Here is a 23,495-nt window from a genome sequence, read left to right as displayed (position 1 = left end):
AGCTGTTTTCTTGTTGTCCCTTGTTTAACTTCTCTCAAGAGAGCAGAGCTATCTACCCAGCTAAGCAGGTGTTTAAGGCAGGTGATTTTGTTTCCATTAGTTTTCTGAAGTAACAGTAAACCAGACAAGAGGGTTATGTCATGTAGTCCTGGGGAAACCGCAACCCCGAGCAGCTAAACCCTGGGTGCAGCAGGACGGGGCGTGCCCACCCCCTGCTGCTCTGAAAACCTTCCGTCTCTAGTTCTCGGAATACTTGGAACTTAGCAGTCACCAACCATTCCCACGCTCGACATGTGGATCGTCTTTAACGATGTGTTAGATGGAAGGTGAGGTTGGAGGCTTTCAGGTTTTGGGGAGAAACCAGATTAAGAAAAGCATTATCTTCAACACCCAGATAAACCATTGCATTAATAACTATACTCACAGCTTCACGTTCCACGCTACTGTGAGGGAGGTGAACATATACCATGAAACATTTCCATTTTCAATTTTAGGCTTAAGGCTTCCCAAACCTATGAATCTAACCTCCAGCCCTGGAGGGACCTCCCTCACTTCTGTGATCTTCTTTGAGAAGGCCCACAGCACGTGCCCTCCCCCTGCACCACAGCGGCCCATCAGCTCCAGGAAGGAGGGTTTCTCTCCTCACTGTAGGCAGCATTAGTCACTGGGGGCCGAGGAGAAGAGCCCACCTCCTCACACAGACGGCCCCCGGCTTACGATGATCTGACTCACGACTTCTCCACCTTATGATGGTGCAAAAGCGATACACGTTCAGCAGAAATGGTACTTGAAATTCTGGATTTTGATCTTTTCCCGGCCTAGCAGCACGCGGTCCCAGTGGCTCTCTTGATGCCGGGCAGCAAGCCAGAGCTCCTGATCGGCCCCGCAATCACGAGGGTAAACAACCGACACGCTGACAGCCATTCTGAACCCAGACAACCACTCTGGTTCAACTTTCAGTACAGTGTTCAATAAACTGCATGAGACAGTCGACACTCTATTATATAATAAAACCAGGCTTTCTTTGGGCTGATTTGGCCCAACTGTAGGCTAACGTCAGCGTTCTGAGCACTGTTAAGACCAGTGAGGCTAAGTTAGGGTGTTCTGGGAGGTTAGATGTATTAAATGCATTGTTGACTTAGGATATTTTCACCTTACAATGGGTTTATTGGGACATAACCCCACCGTTACAGGGAAGACCTGTACTAGACAAAATCCTGAAGCTTTTCATGCATCAGCCCTTTCCTTACCTTTAGTTTTCTCCTACTGTAGAGCCATGTTCACCAGGAGCAAACATTCGGTGACACATTTCTTTCTCTTTACCCAGGTAATCGCTGTAATAGCTGTCGGGAGAAATACACAGTAGTTAGAGAAGGGCTGTCTCTGTGGGAGGTGACACCTGGTGGCTGGAATTCTCCACTCAGGTCCAGAAACACCAAAACTTCAGCAGGCCTTAAATCGAATCAGGAGTGAGTGGAAGCAATGCTGGGGGGTGGGGGGTGGGGGGATAGGGGAGGCTCCCGAGGGCTGTTCAGGAAGTCCTTGGACAAAAAGCGCACCGTCTGCAAAGGTGGCAGCCTCGAAGGCCGGGAGCCGCTGTCAGTGAGGCTGCCCAGCAGAGTCCTGCCAAGCAACACCTCACACTCAGAGACCTCAAACTTACCTTGAGATTTTCCTGCTAAAGAATGGTCAGACTCCAAAATTTCCACACCTAACTTGACAGGATATTTATAAATACCAGAAAGGAAATTGCTAGGAAGTGTTAAAGGCCTGAAATGCAAACAATCGGATCCAAATAAGAGGTACACACACCTCAGACCTTTTTTAATGGCAAGAAAGCTTTAACTAGCAATCTGGATTAAACATTTAAAAATGTTAACAGGAGTAGAAAAATCTCACCAATACAGAGGAACCAAAGAGCACCAAACAAACAAACAAACAAACCCAGTGGTTATAATATGAAGTGATGGAATTATCAGTGATTAACTATGTTGAAATTGTCAAAGTTTTCTACAATGAACATGTAGCTTCTACAATCAGAAAAAGTTAGATTACTTCAAGGTTGGTATCCACATCACCTGCGTAAAAAGAGCGTCACCCTAGGGTATGACTAGACCCGAAAGAGCCATTTCACATCAAACCAGGATCTGCAGTCAGTTGAGAACAGCTGTCCTCAGTTGGTGGCGAGTAGGGAAGAATATCTGAAGAACACTGCCCTTTCTGCAAGTCACACTGGCCGCCTCTTTAAGGTGCTTGCTTCTGGGGCAGGACAGGGAGGCAGGCAATAGTCCAGGCATGTGTGGTTTGGAGGTCTGTCCTACAGCCGCCCTCCCTTCTGCCCCCCCACGGCCTGGGAGCTGTGGGTCAGAGTGCCGAGCACTTCACAAAGCCAGCTCTAGGGGGCGCTGCCTCCCAGCACAAGCCTGGCAACATCAAACAGGCCTACACCCGAGCGGGCAGGCCAGAGTGGCAGCCACACCACACGTTCCTTCCTCTGTTTGCACTCCTGCAAACACAGGTCTCACCTGGCCAGTTTCTTCAGCTCATTATTGATGTCGTGATTGAAGGGCTGTTCCTTCTGGGCTCGGACTAGAAAATCCCGGGCCTTCTGATACTCAGTCATGAGGAGGCAGGCCTGTCAAAAGGACAAAATTTTAAAAGCACACTTTAGGAAAGACAGCACTTCTGCAGTGCCCAAGCTGAACACCACTGCTGCCTTTCTTCGGGCATTCATTCCCAAGTCCCTGCCCTCCAACTCACCTGTCCACATCGGAAGAGGGCCTTGGTGTTCTTTTGGTCAATGACTAGAGCCTGCTCTCCATAGCGCAGGGCCATGGTGGGTCGCTCCAGCTTCAGGTACGTAAAGGACAGATTAAGGAGAACAAGCAGCTTGGCGGTCTCCACCAGGAGCTGCTCTTCAGCGGGTGCTGATCGCCGGTGGAGAAGCAACAAGGCCTGTGGAGAAGGAAAACAGGAGGTCAAGAGAAGGTGGTCTTATATATAGCAAACCCTAAGAACACACACACACATACACAAAATTAGTGCTAAAAAGTGAGTTCAGCAAAGTTGCAGGACACAAGATCAATATATGAGAGTTAGTTGTATTTCTTTACTCTTGCAATAAATAATCCAAAAACGAAATTAAGAAAACAACTCCATTTATAACAGCATCAAAAAGAATAAAATAAGTGGCAATAAATTTAAAGTGTAACACTTGTAGACTGAAAACTATAAAACATTGTTGAAAGAAATTAAAGAAGATCTAAATAAATGGAAAGACATCTCATGTTCACAGATCAGAAGACTTAATACTGTTAAAATGGCAAGAGTGCCCAAATTGTTCTACATTTTCAATGCAACCACTACCAAAATTTGCAAAAATGGACAAGCGGATCTGAAAATTCATATGGAAATTCAAGAGATCCTGAATAGCCAAAAAACATTAAAAAAAAGAAAGAACAAAGTTGTAAGACTCATACTCTCTAATTTCAAAACTTATTAATTACCAAGCCAGTGTGATACCCATAAGGACAGACATATAGATCAGTGGAAGAGACCCAACAATGCAGATTGAGAATCCAGAAACAAACCTATATACATCTAGAGTCAACTGATTTTCAACAGGGTGCCACACCATTCAATGGAGAAAGAGCAGTCTTTTCAACAAATGGTGCTATGATAAACGGATGTCAACATGCAAAAGAATGAAGCTGGATTCCTACCTCAGACAGCATACAACAATTCACTCAAAATGGACCACAGACTTAAATCTAAGAGCTCAACTGTAAGACTCTTAGAAGAAAATACTGGTGTAAATCTTTGTGGTCTTAGATTAATAATGACACTGAAAGCACAAATATCTAAAGAATAAATAAACTGGACTTCATCAAAATTAAAAGCTCTTGTGCTTCAAAAGCCACTATCAAGAAAGTGAATGAAGAAAATGACTGAAGGCTGACTGGTGTTTAAGAAAAATTACTATAGGGACTTCCCTGGTGGTGCAGTGGTTAAGAGTGTGCCTGCCAATGCAGGGGACACTGGTTCGAGCCCTGGTCTGGGAAGATCCCACACGCCACGGAGCAACTAAGCCCGTGTGCCACAACTACTCAGCCTGTGCTCTAGAGCCCACAAGCCACAACTACTGAAGCCTGTGTGCCTAGAACCCACGCTCCGCAACGAGAAGCCACCGCAATAAGAAGCCTGCGCACCGCATCGAAGAGTAGCCCCTACTCGCTGCAACTATAGGAAGCCCGCGTGCGGCAATGCAGACCCTATGCAGCCAAAAATAAATAAATAAAATAAATTTAAAAAGTGTATATATGTCAATCCCCATCTCCCAATTCATAAAAAAAAAAGATATATGCACCTTACGTTCATTGCAGCATTATTTACGGTAGCCAAGATATGGAAGCAACCTAAGTGCCCCAAAATAGATGAATGGATAAAGAAAATGTGGTATATATACACAATGGGACATTATTCAGCCGTAAAATAGAACGAAATCTTGCCATCTGCGACAACACGGATGGACCTAGAAGGTATTATGCTAAGTGAAATAAGTCAGAGAAAGACAACGTCTATTGGTATTTCCCTCCTCTTCTAACAGAGCCTCCATTTCATTCAAAGCAGCAATGTACTAATTAAACCACACTTCCCAGCTTCTAATACATACACAGCTAAGGGCAAATGGACATTTACCACGGGTCTGGCCAATGAGATATAAAGGGAAGCTGGGGTAGGAGGAATTCTGGAAAGCTCTTAATATAAATAAACACACCAGACTCTTCTCCCTTCCCTTCTTCCTGCCCAGATGAGCACATGATGCTGCAGGTTGAACTACCATCTTGGGGGAAAAAAAAAACAACAAAAACACGCTTAAGGGCAGCTGAGCAGAGAGACCTATGGAACCTGAATCCCTGATGGCTTTGTGGAACTGCTATGCCAGGCTTTGACTGCCTCCTTTCTTTCTTTAAATTTTATTTATTTATTTATTTTTGGCTGCGTTGGGTCTTTGTTGCTGTACATGGGCTTTCTCTAGTTGCGGCGAGCGGGGGCTACTCTTCGTTGCGGTGTGCGGGCTTCTCATTGTGGTGGCTTCTCTGGTTGTGGAGCACGGGCTCTATGGTGTGCGGGATTCAGTAGTTGCAAAACACGGGCTCAGCAGTTGTGGCGCACGGGCTCTAGAGCGCAGGCTCAGTAGTTGTGGCACATGGGCTTTGTTGCTCCGCAGCATGTGGGATCTTCCCAGGCCAGGGCTTGAACCCAGGTCCCCTGCATTGGCAGGCGGATTCTTAACCACTGTGCCACCAGGGAAGCCCTGACTGCCTCCCTTCTTATGTGAGAAATATTACACCTCTAGTTTATTTGAAAAGCTGTTTTTCAGGATTCTGTGGTTTACAGCTGAATGCAAATCCTGAATGTTTAGTGTCACTATGCAAGTGAGACAAAAATCAGAACGCCCCTAAACTCTATCCTGTTTGCCTCTAGAACTTAGGGTGCAAAGTTTGGCACACAGAAAGTGTTTATAATATTTGCTGAATGCATCGCAAGGCCAACAGTGAATTCCTGTCAGCAAAACCTCCACAGGAAGCCAAATCACAATCAGAAGCTTGGTGAGAATCGAGTCACAATTAGATGAATCTCCACTGTCAGAGAGACGTGAAATGAAGATGGCAAATGGGGTGGAGAAGTCAGTAGGTAGAGAACCCTGAACTAGAAAGAGAATTTTAAAAACTTTTTTTATTGAGAAACACACACAGTTAAGTACAAAAGTAAGCATCCAGCTCAGTGGATTTTCACAGTGTGAACACACCCACTCAGTCACATCCAGACCCATAACCAGACATCACCGGCTCCCCACACCCTGTGTCCCCTCGCCTAGCCTCCAGCCCTCTGCCATGCGGAGTTTTAAGCAAGATGTTTCTTAACGGCTGTACGTGAGGAGTAGGGACAGAGACAAAAGTCTGTACCTTTTAAAGAAGGAAGTTTCCAGGGTCTAAACGTGTACCTTAAAGCAGTCTTACCCGTTTATATCTCACTTTGGCATCATAGAAACGATTCTGGTGGAAAAGGTAGTTGCCAAACTCCCGTTCAGTAGCTGCCACTTTTAGGACCTTCTGAAGTGGAAACTGATCCTGTTGCTCCTGAGGATCAAAGACAAGGACACCAGCAAGGAATCTGAACGCCACAATGCCAGTGTCGCTACAGCTGTCAGTTCTGCTCCTTTAGGTTAGGAACCTCTGTTCACTGCCACGTGTGTGCCAAGCACAGGGCTAGGTGGCTCTGCAGAAGTCACCTCTGTGAATCCCAACAGAAGCCACGGCAGGTCAGTGCCATTACTGCTCCTGTTCTACAGACTAGAGCCAAAATGAAGTCTACTAGTTTAGTCCTACCCAGAGATGCTCCCTAAAGAAGCAGTTTCTCATAGAATTAGAAACTGATGGAACTTGTCAAGCACAGAAGTCACGTATCAGGACAACCACTCATCCAGCAAGCATTTAACAGGTCTTGGTCCGCCCAGGGCCCTGCTGGTCTTTCTGGCCATGAGGCTCTACCCTTGGTACACATCAGAATCACCTGTAGAGCCTCTTTTTAAATAGATGTCCTAGCCCCACCCCCAAAGATTCTAAATCAGTACACGAGAGTTGGGACCCAGGTTATCTGCAAGAACCTCTGCTTTGTGGAAAGATGAGAAAAAGGTAATAACTCTCACTTGAGGTGGTGACAGTTTAGCTGGGGAGATGTCATATACAGATGTGAACCTGGGGTGGACATCTAAGGCCACATGTATAGCCAGGGTGAGACACCGTAACAAGGAGTGCATGTGACTGCTGACGATCAAAAGCCTTGTCTCTACGGGATGAGTTAAGTGAAAGGCTACAAAGGAGAGGCAATTTTTAAGTTATGAAGACAGAGGCCATCTGTCCCAGTTTGCCTGGGATTGTCCCGGTTTACACCCAATGTCCTGGTATCCCATCTGGTTAATAGTACCTCTCACTCTCAAGGGTCCTGGGTTGGACAATAAATTATATGATCACCTTAGTTATGAGCTATCAGTGCTCGACTTGCTGGGAACCAAACAGTGTTGAGAAACAAATGTTTCTTGTCTTTCAGGGAGAATTGGCAAACAGTGACTGAAAGGTCAGTTCAGCCTGGTGGTCCATAACAAACCCTGGGCCTAGCACATGTGCCCACACACAAGAGCCAGCAGAACTAAGACAGACGCATACTAACAAGTGGCGGGACACTCCCCCGCTCCTCACCACCACGCGGGAGGCTGGGGCGGAATCTGGGGCTGAGGATCTTCAGCAGGGCAGGATAATTACCCAAAACACAAACCCGTCCCAACTCTGTCAAGTGCTGACATCTGTGCTCCAGAACTTACGGCTGAGAGGACACAAAACTTGTCTGACTCAGCAGAATCCAGGAAGTCAAGCAGCTCGATCTCAAACAAGACGGTAGCGTTTGGGGGGATCAGGGGAGGACAGCCCAGCATTCCGTAAGCGTAGGTCGGTTTGAACAGAAACCTGGCCACCTCTCCTCTCCGCATGCTCAGAAGGCCCAGCTCCATGCCCCAAAGTGTGATATCTGGAAGAAGGGATGAAAAATACATGGTGGAAGCTTGCCCAGTATCCTGTCCCAGTGCTATCCATTTCCTCCCCCTTCACGTCCACATCTCTCCACAAGTATCCCAAGCCTTCTGCACTGTGATCCCAACTCACTTCTCAGCCTTGTTTCCCCCCCACCCCCAGACTCTAACTCCTCCAGGCTCCGCAGCATTCTGGCCTCTACGTCTCTGTTCACGCAGTTCCTTCTTCCTGCAATGTTGTCCTCCTCCCCCAAGGCCCAGCTTCTACCTTGAGTGAACCCTTCTTCAAACTTCAGGGCTCATTTCAAATGCCCCCTCTACCATGAAGTCTTCCCAGCTGGAATTAACTGGGCCTTCATTAAGCACTCCCATAAAACACTGCTTATGCCTCCCAGGAGCTCCATGAGGTTAGTTGTCTGGAGTGTGTCAATCTCCACCATACTGGCCCCAGCCTTTCTAATCATCTGAGTACATCTTCTCTGTTCACCCTGCCTTGTAAAAGAGTCATTCAATAGATTTGTACTTAGTTAACTAACAAAGAAGAATGCAGCACCCCATGTTTAAGTCAGGATGCAAAGGTTACCTTCCTTGCCAGGCAGGCCATCTCCCAAATACCTCGGTCTCGGGGGAATGTGGAAGACAACGTTTAGCAAAACCCTGCCTCAGAAAAACCAACTTGAAGACTCAGTTCTCTGGACAGCTTTCCAGTCCTAGGGCGCTGCCCTGCATCAGTTCCCCAAGCTGCGGCATCTTTTCCAGCTCCTTTTCTGAACTTACCCTCTCCAAGTTTCATGAGCCGAGGGGTTTTCCTAAAGCAATTGGAATCAAAAGGCTTGTCCATGTGCTCCAGATACCCAGAATATTTCACTAGGACAGAAAAAAGAGACAGTGGGAGGAAAACGGACCAAAGGCACTCACACCTCCACATCTCATCTCTCTGTCACACAAAAGCAATGTGAGCACCAGATGCCCTTAAACTGCCCCACACCCTGAGCGATAGGAGAAACCTTCGCTCAACGTCTGGATGCCGGCCCTCTGGCCCTGAGGTTGAAGAGCTGGGCTGGGGGGCCTCCCAGAGCCCCTTGTTCACAGTGGTCTCACACTAAGGGGTAGTGAGTTCACTCGCTTATCCCTTAAAACCCGAGGAACTGCCAGCACTAGGGCATCGCCAGCCTCTCAAGGGCAGACGGCACCCAGGGCCGCACGACATACCGAGCACCGAAGCGTCTGGTGTCACCAACTCTCCAGAACCCTCTCGGATGACATCCTTCAGCACGCCCCGGTCCCCGGAAACGTCCAGCATCCTTTGACTTAACCGCTGGTACCGAGACTTGTGGGGAATGAAACAGAAGATCTCAGAGTCCTCAGGGGACACCCGACTCCAGCGGCCCCGGCTCCTGATTCCCCAGCGCCCGGGCCCTCACCTGGCTGGAGGCGTCGTCCCTTTGCAGGACTCCCGGGCTCCGGGTGCTGCCCCCCATCTCCGCGCGGCCTTCCTCTCGATTCCGCTGTCTTCTCCCAGCGGAGACTCGGCCTCCCCTTTTTACCCTGCCGTCCGCACCCCACGGCAGCAATCCGTTCAGGGACCGCGAGGAGGCGTTCATTGCTCCACTCCAACCGCAGCCAACTGCCTGCGGGCCCACGCCGGGGCTGGGTGCTGGGGAGTGGGTGCTGGGGGCTGGACCACGCGCCAGGGGATGGCCGGCAGGGCACGTGACAGGGCACGTGGTGGGGGCGCAAGGAGCTTGATCCCGCGCGAGTTGAGGGCTCGCAGGGCATGATGGGAAACGTAGTGAGGACCCACGGAGCATGACGGGGCACGTGGAGCATAACTGGGCACATTATAGGGGTGTGCAGAGCAAGATCAGGCATCCGGTGAGGACGCGAAGATCATGACGGGGGCCCGTGGCAGGGGCGTGTGGTGGCACGTGGCGAAGGCGCAAGGAATGGGACACGCAGGTGGTGAGGATCAGCAGTGGGGCACATGATGGCCAAGCTGTGGGCACGTGGCCGGCAGAACATGCTGGTGGGGACAAGGCCCCAGAGACGGTGGGCTGCTGGAGGGGTCAGGCCTCACAGCCGTGGGTTATTTCTACCCTCCGTCCTTCTCCATCGCATTCAGGGGAAACGTAGACGCAGACAGGACTTTAAAGTGAAACTGCCCAGTTCCCGAGAAAACAAGGTGATGGCCCTCACCTTCACAGCACCGGAGCTGCAAAATCTGCAGCACCTGCGCTCTTGTGTAGCAAAGGAAGAATAGCCCTGGATTCCATCCCCTCCAGCCTGTCTCCTGCGTCCTTCCACTCTTGCCAAACCGAGGACTGGACGTCTTTGGCTATTCTCTTTCTCCTGCCCCTGCCTTGCCTCGACTACAGATCGTTTCCTTCCGCTTATATGTGCCCCCAGATACCCTGCCTGAAAACAAACACGCCTCCCTTTGTCCCAAATGTCCCCCGCTGCAACAGGTGGTCTCATTCCTACTCTCTGTGGGAAAAACTCAAAAGGTTGCTGCAAAGGCTTTCTCGGCTATTCTGTCAACACCTCCTTACCCTCCATTTTCTTTTCAACTCACTTCAATACCACTTTCCCCTGTTCCACGCCACCATTCTTCTGTTGTTGCCAAATCCGTCAGACGCCTCTTTGTCCGCAGGTAACTGGACTCTTGTCAGCATTTGATGAAGCTGACCTGACTGACCTTTAAATGCTTTTCTTCTCTTGGCTTCTGTATTTAGTTTTCTTTCCCTCTTGCAATAGAGGACCACAAAACTAGCTGTTTAAAGCAACACCTATTTATTGTCTCATGGTTCTGTGCGTTAGAAGTCTGACACCAGTCTCACTGGGCTAAGATCAAGGCATCAGCCTCACTGGCGGCTCTGGGGAAGAATCCACTTGAAAGCCCATTCAGTTTGTTGGCAGATGCAGGTCTCGGCCTGAGGTCCCCAGGTCCTTGGTGTCAGCCAGCAGTGACCCTTAGCTTTTAGAGGCTACTCTGTGGTCCTTGCACGTGGGCCCCTACATCTCAGACTCAGCAACAGCATGCCAATTCCTTCTCAGGCTTGGAGGGAATATTATCTGATTGATATTCTTACAGGCTTTCCTCCTCTTCTGCTGCATCTCCCTCTGAGTCCAGACAGGGGAAGTTCTCTACTGTTAAAAGGTCATGTGATTAGATTGGACCCACCCAGATAATTCAGCTCTATGACTGTAATTACATCTTCAAAGTCCCTTTTGCCATGTAAGGTAGCGTATTCACAGATTCCAGGAATTAGGGCATGGGTATCTTTGGGGGACCATTCTGCCTGCCACACCTTCCTGGTCACCATATCCTCCTGATTTTCCTCCTACCTGTCTGGCTGTCCCTTCTCAGTCATCCTTCTCTTCCTGACCGCTAAACATTAGCAACCTCAGGGCCCTGTCTGTGGACCCCTGCCCTTCTCTATTCCCAGTCCCTGAGAGAGCCCAACCATTCCCAGGTTTAAGTATATACCAGGACAGCCTAGAGCCTCCCCTGGGAACCAGAGCTCTAGGTGCCTGTGTCCAATTGACTTTTTCAGTGGTTCTCAAAGTGTAGTCCCCAGACTAGCAGCATCAGTGTTGCCGGGGAACTTATAAAAATTGGGACAAAATTGTTGGACCCCTCCCTGTACTCCTGAATCAGAAAGTCTGGGGCCTGGGCACACAGGTTTCTCTTTTAACAAGCCCCCATGTGCTTCTTGTGTCTGCTGAAGTCTGCAGACCACTGGGCTACTCAGCTGCTTCACCTGGTTGTCCTCAGTCAGGCATCTGACTCTGGATTCTCCCGTCTGCCTTTTTCACCTTAATCTCCTTGGCATCATGATCCACCCACCCAGGTGCTCTAGCCACTGTGATCTATTATCTACACAGCGGCTAGAGGGATCTTTTAAAAATATAAATCAGATCATATCCCCTTCCTTTAAAACCCGCCAATAGCTCCCACTGCCCTTGAAATTAAATCCAAACCTTTGCCCTGGTCTACAGGGCCCTCCCTGCCAACCCCTCTGACCTCATCTTCTGATGTTCCCTCTGGCTTAACTGTGATCCAGCCACCCAGGCCCCCTCTCTGGTGGATCTCACAAATATGGTTGACCCTTGAACAACAGGGGTTTGAATTGCGAGGGTCCACTTATACGCAGACATTTTTCAATAGTACATATTACAGTACTGCACCGTCCGTGGTTGGTGGAATCCATGGGTGGAGAGGGCCAACTCTAAGGTATATGAGGATTAACCCCACACTGCGCAAGGGTCAATTGTACGGAACTCTTTCCAGCCTCAGGCCTGGGCACTTGCTTACCCATTGCCTGGACTGCCCTCCTTTCAGGTGGCTGGCCTCTTGGTATCCTTCAGTTCTCAGCTCAACCATCCCTCCTGGAAGATTGTCCTGCTCCCTTCTAGAATGCACCTCACAATCCTGCCACTCCATCTCCCTCTTTCTTACCACACCATTTACTTCCTGCATAGCATTGAACGCCATTGTATTATATAGTTTATTTATGGCCTCACCCTACTCCTACCCCCATATATTATAAAATCCAAAAGGACAGAAGCCTTGTCTGTCTTGTTCTCTAATGGATTCCTAATACCCAGCCTAGTGCTTGACTCATAGCAGGTTCTCAATAAATATTTGTCCAATTCAATAAAATTGGCTTTCTACCTGCCTATACCAGACCTTGGTCTAGCTTGTCACTGGGGTAGAGACCTCACCCCGCTGACAGACATGGGTGCTTAGGCCTGCAGGGGTTGTGGCCTGCTGATCCAAAGCTCCTTGTTTCTTAACGCTTCTGGAGACCCTCACCCACCCCTGTCTTTTCCATTCAGTGAGTTCCCATCACACGGCCATGATACGAATAGTAGAGTATGACCATAATATTTATTAACTATACAACAAAATGACATTGAACTTCTAAACCTTCGAAATAACCTTAATAAAAATGTTTGTAATTCAACAATATTAAGTAAGAGAAGTTGGACACAAAAGAATACATGCTATGTAATTCTGTTTATTTGAAATTCAAAGCCAGGCCACATTAATCTATGACGATGTAAGTCAGGATAGTGTTAGGGGTTCTGAATGGGGGATGCGTTAGGAAGCCTCTGGGTGCTGAAAATGTTCTGTATGTTGATCTTTTTTAAAATGTTTACCAGTTTATGGTAAAGGATACAGATGAACGGCCATATGAAAAGGTATATAGGGTGAAGTCTGGAAGGGTCCAAAGTGTAGGAACTTCTGTCCCCGTGGAACTGGGGTGCACCACCCTCCCAGCACATGGATGTGTTCACCAACTCAGAAGCTCCTCTGTATCTTTGCTTTATAAATTTATTTAATTTTTGGCTGCGTTGGGTCTTTGTTGCTGAGCGCGGGCTTTCTCTAGTTGCAGTGCACGGGCTTCTTATTGCGGTGGCTTCTGTTGTTACGGAGCACGGGCTCTAGGCATGCGAGATTCAGTAGTTGTGGTGCACGGGCTTAGTTGCTCTGTGGCATGTGGAATCTTCCCGGCCCAGGGCTCGAACCCATGTCCCCTGCATTGCCAGGCGGATTCTTAACCACTGTGCCACCAGGGAAGTCCCGCTCCTCTGTATCTTGACCTTGTGAGTGAGTATACACATATAAGTTGTACTGCAGCTGTGTAGTTAAGATTTGTGCACTTTATAGAAGTTATACATCAGTTTAAAAATCTAGGTAACTAAAAATACCTTCATTATTCTAGAGAGAGAGAGGGAGAGATTGAGGTTCAGAAAGAATTGTGTCAAAGCACGAGTCCACTCCCGTTTGGGGTCTGTGAGATATGAATAGGTACCCAGTCCCTCTGTCTCTGCCCCTCCCCCATGCCTGGCCAAGGCGAGCACCTGAGTATTGCCGCTATCAGAGCCGGCGGAGCAGAGGCTGCCTCCCCGGTCCCGTGATATGGCCTAGTTCCACCTGATTCTGAGTGACCTTGAGGACACCAGGGTGTTTCTGGGAAAGGGGAGGAGGAAAGGAGCAGAGACTAGGTAGAACTGGTGTCCAGCTACAATCCCCAGATCTCTGCATCTGCTGTCCCATCCTGGGGAGAAGAGAAGGCGGAGCAGATCAAGTCAATGATGCTGGTGTGAGGCCCCGGTGGGGGGCTCGGCGGATCCCGAGAAGCCAGGTAGTCCAGTGTGGGGTTCCCCTGGCCCACTGCCGACTTCTGGTGAGACGCCAGTCAGTGTTTACAGAGGAGCAGGGTGGGAGTTCAGCAGACCACTCTCCAGGGTCCCAGACTCTCTGGAACAGTGTTGTTCTAAGACAGAACTCCGCTTTAGAGTGGCCTGGAGGTGTCAATTGTCAGTGCAGGTTTCTGGGGTTCATTTGAGATGTGTGAAGGGGTGACTCAGGAATTCTATGGTAACTCTGCTTCCAGCAGCTGCTCGCCAGTTTGAGAACTGATCTAGAAGGTGGGAAAGGCCTTGGCTTGTTTTTGCTCTCCAGTTCTAGGTCAGGACACCTACTGGGCTGGAGCTTGCAATATTAGTGTCACTCCATATGACCCTGCAGATGGCCTCTTTCATGTTTACCTCCAAATCCGAGTTAAAAATGTTGACTCCGGGACCTCCAACTGACCACACTTTTCATTTAAGCCCTTTGTTTTAAAGATGGGAAAACAGATCCAAAGTCATAGCGGGTCAGGACTGGAATCAAAGACTGGCGTCCTTAACAGCCTCTCCTTTCAGGGCCGTTGGGGACTGGGGGCCAAAGGAGTGGAGAGAGCAGGCTCCAGGGAGGCCGCCCTGGGCTCCAGCAGGCTCCGTGGATGGCGTGGCAAGTGAGCATGCCCGAGCTGGAGGACCGCCTGCAGTGCCCCATCTGTCTGGAGGTCTTCAAGGAGCCCCTGATGCTGCAGTGTGGCCACTCCTACTGCAAGGGCTGCCTGCTGTCCCTGTCCCGTCACCCAGACTCGGAGCTGCGCTGCCCTGTGTGCCGGCAGGAGGTGGACTGCAGCAGCTCCCCGCCTAACGTCTCCCTGGCGAGGGTGATTGAAGCCCTGCAGCTCCCCGGGGACCCTGAGCCCCAGGTCTGTGCGCACCACCGGAACCCTCTCAGCCTCTTCTGTGAGAAGGACCAGGAGCTCATCTGCGGCCTCTGCGGCCTGCTGGGCTCCCACCAGCACCACCGGGTCACGCCTGTCTCTACTGTCTACAGCCGCATGAAGGTGGGCAGTGAGGCTGCTGGGGGGTGGGGAGCCGGGCCGCCCCTGGGGACACAGAGCCGGGTCCTGAGGCCTTGGGGCCATCGCCCGGCACAGAGGGGTCCAGGGTCAGCCTTGTTCTGGAGCAGAACTTGCGGAGCATTTGCTCATCCACCGATCACCTGTTGAGCAGCGGCTCCAGTCTCCAGGTGCTGGGGACTAGGTGACCCACCGGATGGAGAGCCCCCTGCGTCACGTGCTAGCCCCCTCCCCTGCTTTAGTCTTCTCTGTAGCCCTCATTAGATTCTTGAGCGCTCAGGGGACTGCACTCTCAGGCAGGTGAAGACAGGGACTTTGTTTCATTCCCTGGGATATTTCCGTGCCTAGGACCGTGCCAGCCAGGTAGTAAATGCCCAAAATGTATTTGTGGAATCAATGGATTCCTGCCTTCATGGACTGTTCCCTCAGAACTAGCAGATCACTGTTTACGATGAAGAATAATAATAATGATACCATCTTAGGTTAGTCTATTGATCTAAGGTTTATGAAGAGTGAGGTTATTGTCGTACTTGCAAATAAGGAAACAGGCTCCAAGAAGGTAAGGGTCTTAGTCAAGCTCATACAGTTTGTCAGTGGCAGAGCTAGGACTCACCAAGGCCAGTTTTCATTCCCCTGGCACCAGATCAAGGAAGGACAGGAAGGGCTTTTGGAAGTAAATTGTAATAGGGTACCTGGCCCAGTGTTTGGGTGGGTGGGCGGCTCGGGGCAGTAAGGATGAGGAATGAGGAAATTCAGGGGAGGGGGCAGGACGAGGGAAAAGCATTGAGATCCGTAGACAGAGGGGCCCCTGGAAGCTGTTGCAGGGCTTTCCTGGCTGAGTGCTCTGGGCAGCATTTCTTTGCTCCTTCAACCCTGGGAGAGAAGTAGGAAAGGTGCACAGGGTCAAGCCAGGTCGTCCACCAAGTTCCCCTACCCACAGGCATTTCCTGGGCATCTAGTATGTGCTAGGTGCTACACTGGCGCCCATGGTACAGCAGTGGGCGAGAAGTTCACCCTGCACCAGAGCTCACAGTCTGGGGGTCTGACAGAGTCCCGTGTGTCAGGTGCTGCTGTCAAGGTTAAGTGCAGGCAATGGTGAGACCATCTGGAACATGGCTCCTGCGTGGTCTCAGGTGGTCAGGGAAGGCTTCTTGGAGGAAGTGGACTGGTAAGCCGAGACCTGAACCATAAGGAGGACTTGAAAGGAAAAGAAAGGGAGGAAAAGCATCCTAAGTATAAAAAGAGCGCGTGCAAAAGACCAGGAGGCGAACAGCATGGCACATTTGAGGAATTCTACATTGTTCCAATAAGCACGAGGGAGAGTGAGGTGAGGTAAGCGGGGGTCAGGTCATAAAAAGGCCTGTGTGACATGAGATGGGATTAGGGGTTTATTCAGAGAACCAGGGTTGGAAGGTTTTAAGCAGAGTCGTGATGTGGCTCCATCGCTCTGCCAGAGGATAGATTGGAGAGTGAGGCTGGGAGTAAGAGATTAGGAGTAATCTACATACAGGCGGTCGTTGAAGCCACAGGTGTGGCGAAGACCAACCAGGAGAGTCTGCAGGAGTGATGGGGAAGATGATGCCCCCAGGAGCATCAGGACTTAAGATTTGGGTAGAGAGAAAACTCTGAAAAGGAGCCAGAAGGAATTCACTGAGGGAGCGGGAACATTGGCTGAATGTAGCCTCCAGGAAATCAGAGGAACAGAGCATTTTGACAAGAAGGAAATCACTTGTGTGAAATGTCTGCTGATTGAAAAGAGCCTGTCTGGTTTAGCAGTAAGAATTGGTTATCTTGGCAAGAGTAGTTTTAGGGGAGTGTGAAAGGAGGAAACCAAATTGCAGTACAGTGAAACTGAGTCGAGTTTTATCAGCAGAGGGCTGCCTGGCGGAGGAGGAGACTCCTGGGAGCCCGTCATTTCTGGCTAGGAGCTGGGAGGGCTTGGGTCCTGCTTTCGGATGTGGGTTTTTATGATCTCAAGACTCCTCCGTGTGCTGCAACTAAGTTACGTTCCATTATCAGATCTCTTTCATGCATTCCTGTTTTCTCCTATTGATTGGGATCTTAAGATACTTTATTTATTTGCATAATTCTGTTTCCACTCACTGTGGCCCAGTTGATGAGAAGGAACTAGTCCCATCTTTCTTTGCCTTGGGAGGGTTACCACTGGGATGCCCTTCTCAGGCTCCTATGAGATCGATGCCTTGTTATGGAGAGCAAGGACTCTGTGTTCATTTATCTCCATGCTGGCTCTATTTTTTTCTTAGCTCCCTTCCGGAAAGGCTCTTGCAGCTGACTTCTGCTTGGGCACTGTCTAAGCCAAAGATTCTGCGCACTCCATGGGCACAAACCAGCAGGGCTGCATTAGGTCGTGCGGCCAGTTGGTGCTCTAGGTGGTTCTGGTTGGATCCCTAAGGTTAAGTCAGATATGGGGCCAGGGCAACCTAGGAGAAGTTAACTTCAGCCTGGGAGGCCCTAAATCCAGGCTGGGCCCAAGCCTGCTGGAGATGGATTCAGGTCTTCATAGGGAGTGGGGGGTCACCAGGTGACCCCTCCCTGGGCCATTGCATGCACCATTGGCTTCACTTGGGGCCAGCCTTTCTGTGATGACTCCTGATGAAATGCCCACTAATTCTGGACCTTCTGGTGACCAGCAAGTTTCCCAGGTGGGTTCCCTACGGGCAGCACTCCACGCAGGGAGTGCTGACTTCAGATTGGCAGTCGCCCCACTTGGATGTTGTGTGGTGACTTCTGGTGGCTGTAACGACGTGTAGCATCTCTGTCCACGGCATAGAGAGTGATGACGTGGAGATCCGTCCAGGCAGTCCGTGCTGTCAGTGTGGAATATTCTTGAATAGCCTTTCCTATTCTGTGCTTGTGGCCATCGGGGCTGCCCCCGGGAGCTGGGGGTGGGGGGTGGGGGTGAAGGGGTCAGCGGCTTATGGGGCCTGTTGCCTCCAGGAGGAGCTAGCAGCCCTCATCTCCGACCTGAAGCAGGAGCAGAAGAAGGTGGAGGAGCAAATCGCCAGACTGGTGAACAACAGGACCCGGATTGTCGTGAGCGCCCCGCCCCTCCGTGCCCTCCCCTGGGGCCGGCCACCTGCCTTCCCTTTCCTGCAGAGCCCAGCTCTAATCTGTCCTTCACAGGAAGCCATGCCTTCCATTTAAAGCCAGAATTCAAAGCATTCCAGGGTGGGGTGGGGGAAGTGCAAAGGCTCTTGGAGGAATTCAGCACAGTTGTCAGGACTGTCGCCAAGTTGGCTTGTGTCCTCCACGTCCTTGAGACTGAGATAACCTAGAACCCAAGTCCCGGAGGTAAACAGCTTAACACGTGGGCATGACTGCCCGCCCTCCGCCACCTGTGGCTGCTTGACATTGACAGCCTGGGCAACGCCCTCCTAGTACCTTAGAGCACAGGCACGGAAAGGCTTGAAGCCCTGGGTGGCTGTCTGCTTTTCCTAAATGAGGGGTACTTGGGTCTGGGAGTCTGTGGAGCCTGGGCCCTACAGGTAGTCATGAAACGAGCAGGAGACCGGCATCCGTTGAAAGTCAACTCAATTAATCTTCCTCATCCTGGAGAGGGAGCCCGCTTTACCCCATCTGATGGAGGCAGAACTCAGGGTCACACGGGGAACCCTTGTTATCTCACTCCAAAGTCTGCTCTCCAGGGCCTTTCAGACTTTTTTTCAGTTGTGGAACCCCGTGATAAAGCAAAATCTTACGTTCACACTTGTTAGCAAAGATGGGCAAAAGGAGAGCCACTGTGTTGGAACTGGGAGCTGGGGGCCCAGCCCCTGCCCTGCCACTGTCGTCCTCTCTCTGGGGCCACATCCGGGATCCCCAGGCACAGTGTGTGAACACCTGGCAGGAGTCAGCCCTGGGACTTGGGTACCAGGACCAGCCTGGTCAGAAGGCCCGAGCTGCCAGGCTCTGGGGACGCCGAGGTCAGCCATGGCTCCTGCCTTGACCCGCCCTTCCCTGTCCCAGAATGAGTCTGATGTCTTCAGCTGGGTGATCCGTAGTGAGTTCCAGGAGCTGCACCATCTGGTGGATGAGGAGAAGGCCCGCTGCCTGGAGGGGGTGGAGGGTCACACCCGTGGCCTCGTGGCCTCCCTGGACATGCAGCTGGAGCAGGCCCGGGGCGCTCGGGAGCGGCTAGTCCAGGCTGTGGGTGTGTTGGAGCAGTTCGGCAACGAGAGTCACCATGAGTTCATCCGGGTGAGTGGACAAGGGAGTGTCCCCTGTGCCAAGGCCACTGGGGCTCCAAGCGCCTCCCCCTTCCTGTCGGCTTCCGCATAGCCTCGTCCATGCTCTAACCCTCCTCCCTCTTGTCTTCCAGAAGTACCATGCCATGGCCTCCAGGTAATAACCTCGGAGGGCACTCTCAGCGAGGGCCTGGTGGCTGCGGGCATGGGCGTCTCATCTCCACTAGATCCTCCCTTCAGTTTTACTGGTGCCGGGAGCAGCTGCCCACATCTGGTTCAGTACTGAGCCCAGGGAAAGTGACAGCCTTGCCTTTAGGGGTCTCCAAGCCTTGTGGGAGGCGGCGGCGAAGTATGGTTACATCACTATGGGCACCTAGAACAGTAGAAGTTCACACAAGCTAAAGAATTAACACAGAGGGGGAGGTGACTGGGGGGAGATCGGCAAAGACAGCACACAGGTGGGATGGCTGAGAAGGGCAGAGGACAGGCGTTTGCCAGGCACGCTGACTCACGTGAAAGGGTAAAGTGTGTGCAGGTTTGGAGTATTGTGAGAATTTCAGTATCATGGGTGTAAAGGATGGTGCAGAGCAGAACAGGAGATGAGGTGGGTGATGGTGGGTAAGGAAACATGCACCATGGCTTGTAGGAAGGGGTTGGGTCCATGTTCCAAACCCAACAAATGAATCACCTGTGCAGTTCCTGAGCCTTCCTCTGCCACGTTTATGAGAGTCTCCTTGTTTTCTCCAATTTCCCTTAGTCTTAAGGACAATTTGGTTAGGAGCATTGACTTAAATGAATGGACAGAGGATCTGACTGACTGAGTTTGGTTTCCACTCCAGCTGGAGCTGGGGGCCAGGGTCACCAGATACAGAGAAGTGGTCCTCAAACAGTGCACCAGAACCACCTGGAGGGCTCAATTAAAACAGAGGCCACTGGGCCCCAGTAATGAGTTCTGATTCAGCAGGCCTGGGGTGGGACCCAAGACAATTTGCGTTTCTAACAAGCCCCCAGATGCTGCTGCTGCTCCCAGACCTGCACTTTGAGAGCTACTGATGTAGAGTGTTTCCCCTTCCAGGAAGGAGGCAGGTCCTCAGAGGGGGGCGGGTACACGGTGGGCATCTTCAGTGCACGGTCTTCTGAGCTGTGGCTTGGCTGGTTGGACCTGCATCTGGGTGAAGGGCTGGGGTGCACGGTAAGCAGCTCCACCATCACTGTGGACCTTTGCCCCCAGTGCAGAGCTCCAGCAGGCCCGGCCCCTGGAAGGCGCGTTCAGCCCCATCTCCTTCAAACCAGGCCTGCACCAGGCTGACATCAAGCTGACTGCGTGGAAAAGGCTCTTCCGAAAGGTTCTGCCAGGTGAGACCCCACCCACCCATCCTCCTTCCAGTGTATGAGGTGCAGAGAACTGGAGGGGGGGCTGGCACAGCTAACGGTGAGGGCGCGGTGGTGGGCTTCCGCCAGCAGGGGGAGCTCAAGCCCCGTTCCATCTCTTACTAGTGACTGGGAGAGTGGTGTAATTTTTGAGCCTCAGTTTCCTCATCTGTAAAGAGCCCACCTTGCTGGGCTGCATAGTTTCTAAGTAGACGTGTGTGTGTGTGTCTGTGTGTGTGTGTCTGTGTGTGTGTGTAGTTTAGTACTTAATAAATGGCAGCGGCTGCTCTGCCAAAAAATAACTCGGACCTTTAACTCCTTCATTACTAGCACATAAGATCAAACAATAGACTGATTTCATCCAACAAAGGCACAAACAGGGTTGATATAAGAACAAAAGGGGGAAAGGGGGGAACAAAACCTGCAGGTAATCTCTGAACCATGAATGCTGTTTGCACGTTTTAGGTGTAAACTGCTTAGCTGGCAGCGAGCAAAGAGGTCAGTTGGGATAATTTGTCCTTGACTGGGCTGCTAGGGTATCCAAGAAACCACTGCCGTTGTTAGAGGCTCCAGAAAACCTGGGGAGTGAAGCTGAGGTGCCCACGTGACAGGCCGTCTCCCAGATCCTTCCACTGGCACCTCCGCCTTAGGCAGGCCGCCTGCACCGTTTCCCTTGCCAGAATGCCTGGGCTTGCAGCAGCCCATTCTCCACCCTTAGGCATCATTCACTCATTCGGCAAATGTCCTCAGGGTTGCCTGCTCCAGGCCCCGCCCCTTCTAGGCCCTGCGGATACAGGGAAGAGGCCGACTCAGTTCTCCCGAGGAGCTCAGGGCCTGCCATCGGCCTCCCTTGGGGCAGGGCCTGCCGCCTTCTGCGAGGCTTGAATACACATCTCCTCTGATCTCTCCCAGCTCCGGAGTCCCTCAAGCTGGATCCTGCCACGGCCCACCCACTCCTGGAGCTCTCCAAGGGCAACACGGTGGTGCAGTGTGGGCTCCTGGCCCAGCGGCGCGCCAGCCAGCCCGAGCGCTTCGACTACAGCACTTGCGTCTTGGCCAGCAGGGGCTTCTCCTGTGGCCGCCACTACTGGGAGGTGGTGGTGGGCAGCAAGAGCGACTGGCGCCTGGGGGTCATCAAGGGCACAGCCAGTCGCAAGGGCAAGCTGAGCAAGTCCCCAGGGCACGGCGTGTGGCTCATCGGCCTGAAGGAGGGCCGGGTGTACGAGGCCTTTGGCTGCCCGCGGGCGCCCCTGCCCGTGGCTGGCCACCCTCACCGCATCGGCGTCTACCTGCACTACGAGCAGGGCGAGCTCACCTTCTTCGACGCCGACCGCCCTGACGACCTGCGGCCGCTCTACACGTTCCAGGCCGACTTCCAGGGCAAGCTCTACCCCATCCTGGACACGTGCTGGCACGAGAGGGGCAGCAACTCCCTGCCCCTGGTGCTGCCCCCGCCCAGCGGGCCCAGCCACCTCGCCCGCCCGCAGCCCACCAAGCTGTAGCGCTGCTCGGGGGGCTGCCTTCCCAGGGGGGCACGGGGGCTTGAGGGGTCCTACCGGCTCTGGTGAGCAGAGGTTATGCAGTCGTTCGGGGAGGTCTTCCTGCCTGGGTGTCCCTAGAAACGTTTAACGATAGGGAGAGAAGGACCACGGTCCCATCCCCAGCAGTCAGGGGTGTGTTTATTAACCTCTTTCCAGGCTATTAGCCTGCTTATTAACCAGTGGAACCAGGCCGTGGGGCCCGCGGGTCAAGCTGGGCTTCCCTTGGGCCCTCCTAACCGCGATCTCTGCTTACTCTTCCCCCTGAGGGTGGAAACGCTCCCACACATGACTTCCCCCCATCACTGTGAACTTTAAATGACTTTAAGGATCATAAATTGACGTTATTTCTTCCTTTTCAAATGATTTGCAGTTATCAACCGCTGTACGTACCCACTGCTTTATGCTCAGGCCTTTAAAAGCAGCTCCAGCCTCTGGTGGGGCCACATCTTGCTTCCACCCCCTGCCCATTGGTCTCTGGTTAGTCACAGCAAACACTCCGTCATTGCTCTGTCCCCAGAGACTTCTCTCAACTTCCCTCTCTGTTAGAGAAGATGGAAATGACACTCCTGCAGAGCAGAAGCAAGTAGGGGCCAGGTGGGGGTGTGGCCCATCCCTGAAAGCTGCCGGGCACATGGGAGTGGGTCCAGAACCCAGGTCTGTGCATGCTGAGCCTGCCCTGTGGTCACCCCAGACCAAGGCTGGGACAGCTGAATTCCTTCCCAAGAACATGAAAATTGGAAGAGAGAGAGAGAGTGGCTGGGGCTGAGTCATCTGAGGTCTGGTGCTTTAGAGAGAAGCTCCCCAGCCTTGTGCCCTGAGGTCTGTGGACCCGTCCAAGAGCCTTCCTTGGGGCACAGCCCTGCCCTGTCACCCTGGCATGAATCCACATCGGCCACACAGACGAAGTCTCAACCCACAGCCTATCTGAACGATCCTCCAGGAACAGAAGAGGGAGGAAGATCGTGAGGCGCTACCTCAAGGCCATCTTTACCGACCTTTATCCTCACGGGAGACTCAGGACATCACCTCCCTGGCTGTGAGAAGCTCTGAAGCTTTCTGCCCCACTTCCCTCCCAGTAGGGCTGCAGTCTATAAAAGAGCTTAGCCGCATCTAGAACTGGCTCCTCAGCAACGGGATATCCCACAAGTCAAGGTGCAGCCACGAGCCCTTTGATTTCCACACCACCCTTTTCGGCGGGGCAACAAGGCCCACGTGCAGCTTCCACCTTTCGCTAATCTTCCTCCTGCTGTCTATGTAAGTAATAAACTGAATCAAAAGCTGGTTGTTGTCTCTTGATCAGCTGAATCTGTCGGGCCTTGGCCTTGGTTGCTGTATGCTTGACACCTTCCAGACTTGGTTTTTGGTTTTGCAGCTCTTCCTTCAATTCCATCAGTCTACCTCCACTCTCCACCCTTCTCCACCATGCTGTGTCCTGGGAGGCTGGCCCCGCTGGAATGCAAACCCCTCTGGCTTCCTGTTGGGTTCAGCTGAGGGGAGGGCCTGGCAGGAGATCCCAGGGCAGTAGAGGGAGTTGGAGGTATTTCTTTTCCTGGTTTTCTGCCTGCTGGGCTATGCGTTGGCGCCT

At 51.7% G+C, this 23,495-nt stretch overlaps 2 protein-coding genes across 2 annotated transcripts; one reads left to right on the top strand and one right to left on the bottom strand.

Annotated features, from left to right (window-relative positions):
* Positions 1-1,252: 1,252 nt before the first annotated feature.
* Positions 1,253-9,069, bottom strand: FKBP6 (FKBP prolyl isomerase family member 6 (inactive); the record flags this gene model as incomplete). The annotated part of the gene is made up of 8 exons (XM_082857104.1): positions 1,253-1,343; positions 2,526-2,635; positions 2,761-2,955; positions 6,024-6,143; positions 7,385-7,587; positions 8,366-8,455; positions 8,801-8,918; positions 9,013-9,069. 8 exons carry the CDS (start codon positions 9,067-9,069, stop codon positions 1,253-1,255), a joined length of 984 nt encoding a protein of 327 aa, XP_082713230.1.
* Positions 9,070-14,376: 5,307 nt separating this feature from the next.
* Positions 14,377-21,871, top strand: TRIM50 (tripartite motif containing 50; the record flags this gene model as incomplete). Its single annotated transcript, XM_082856861.1, has 6 exons — positions 14,377-14,781; positions 17,755-17,850; positions 18,781-19,011; positions 19,133-19,155; positions 20,230-20,354; positions 21,282-21,871. Exons 1-6 carry the CDS (start codon positions 14,383-14,385, stop codon positions 21,869-21,871), a joined length of 1,464 nt encoding a protein of 487 aa, XP_082712987.1. The 5' UTR covers positions 14,377-14,382.
* Between the last annotated feature and the right edge of the window lie 1,624 nt (positions 21,872-23,495).

This window comes from Leucopleurus acutus (assembly GCF_964270905.1).
Source record: "Leucopleurus acutus genome assembly, chromosome: 16".
NCBI lineage: Eukaryota > Metazoa > Chordata > Mammalia > Artiodactyla > Delphinidae > Leucopleurus > Leucopleurus acutus.
The sequence above is the reverse complement of the archived record's forward strand: the minus strand, read 5'-3'. Positions and strand labels throughout refer to the sequence as shown.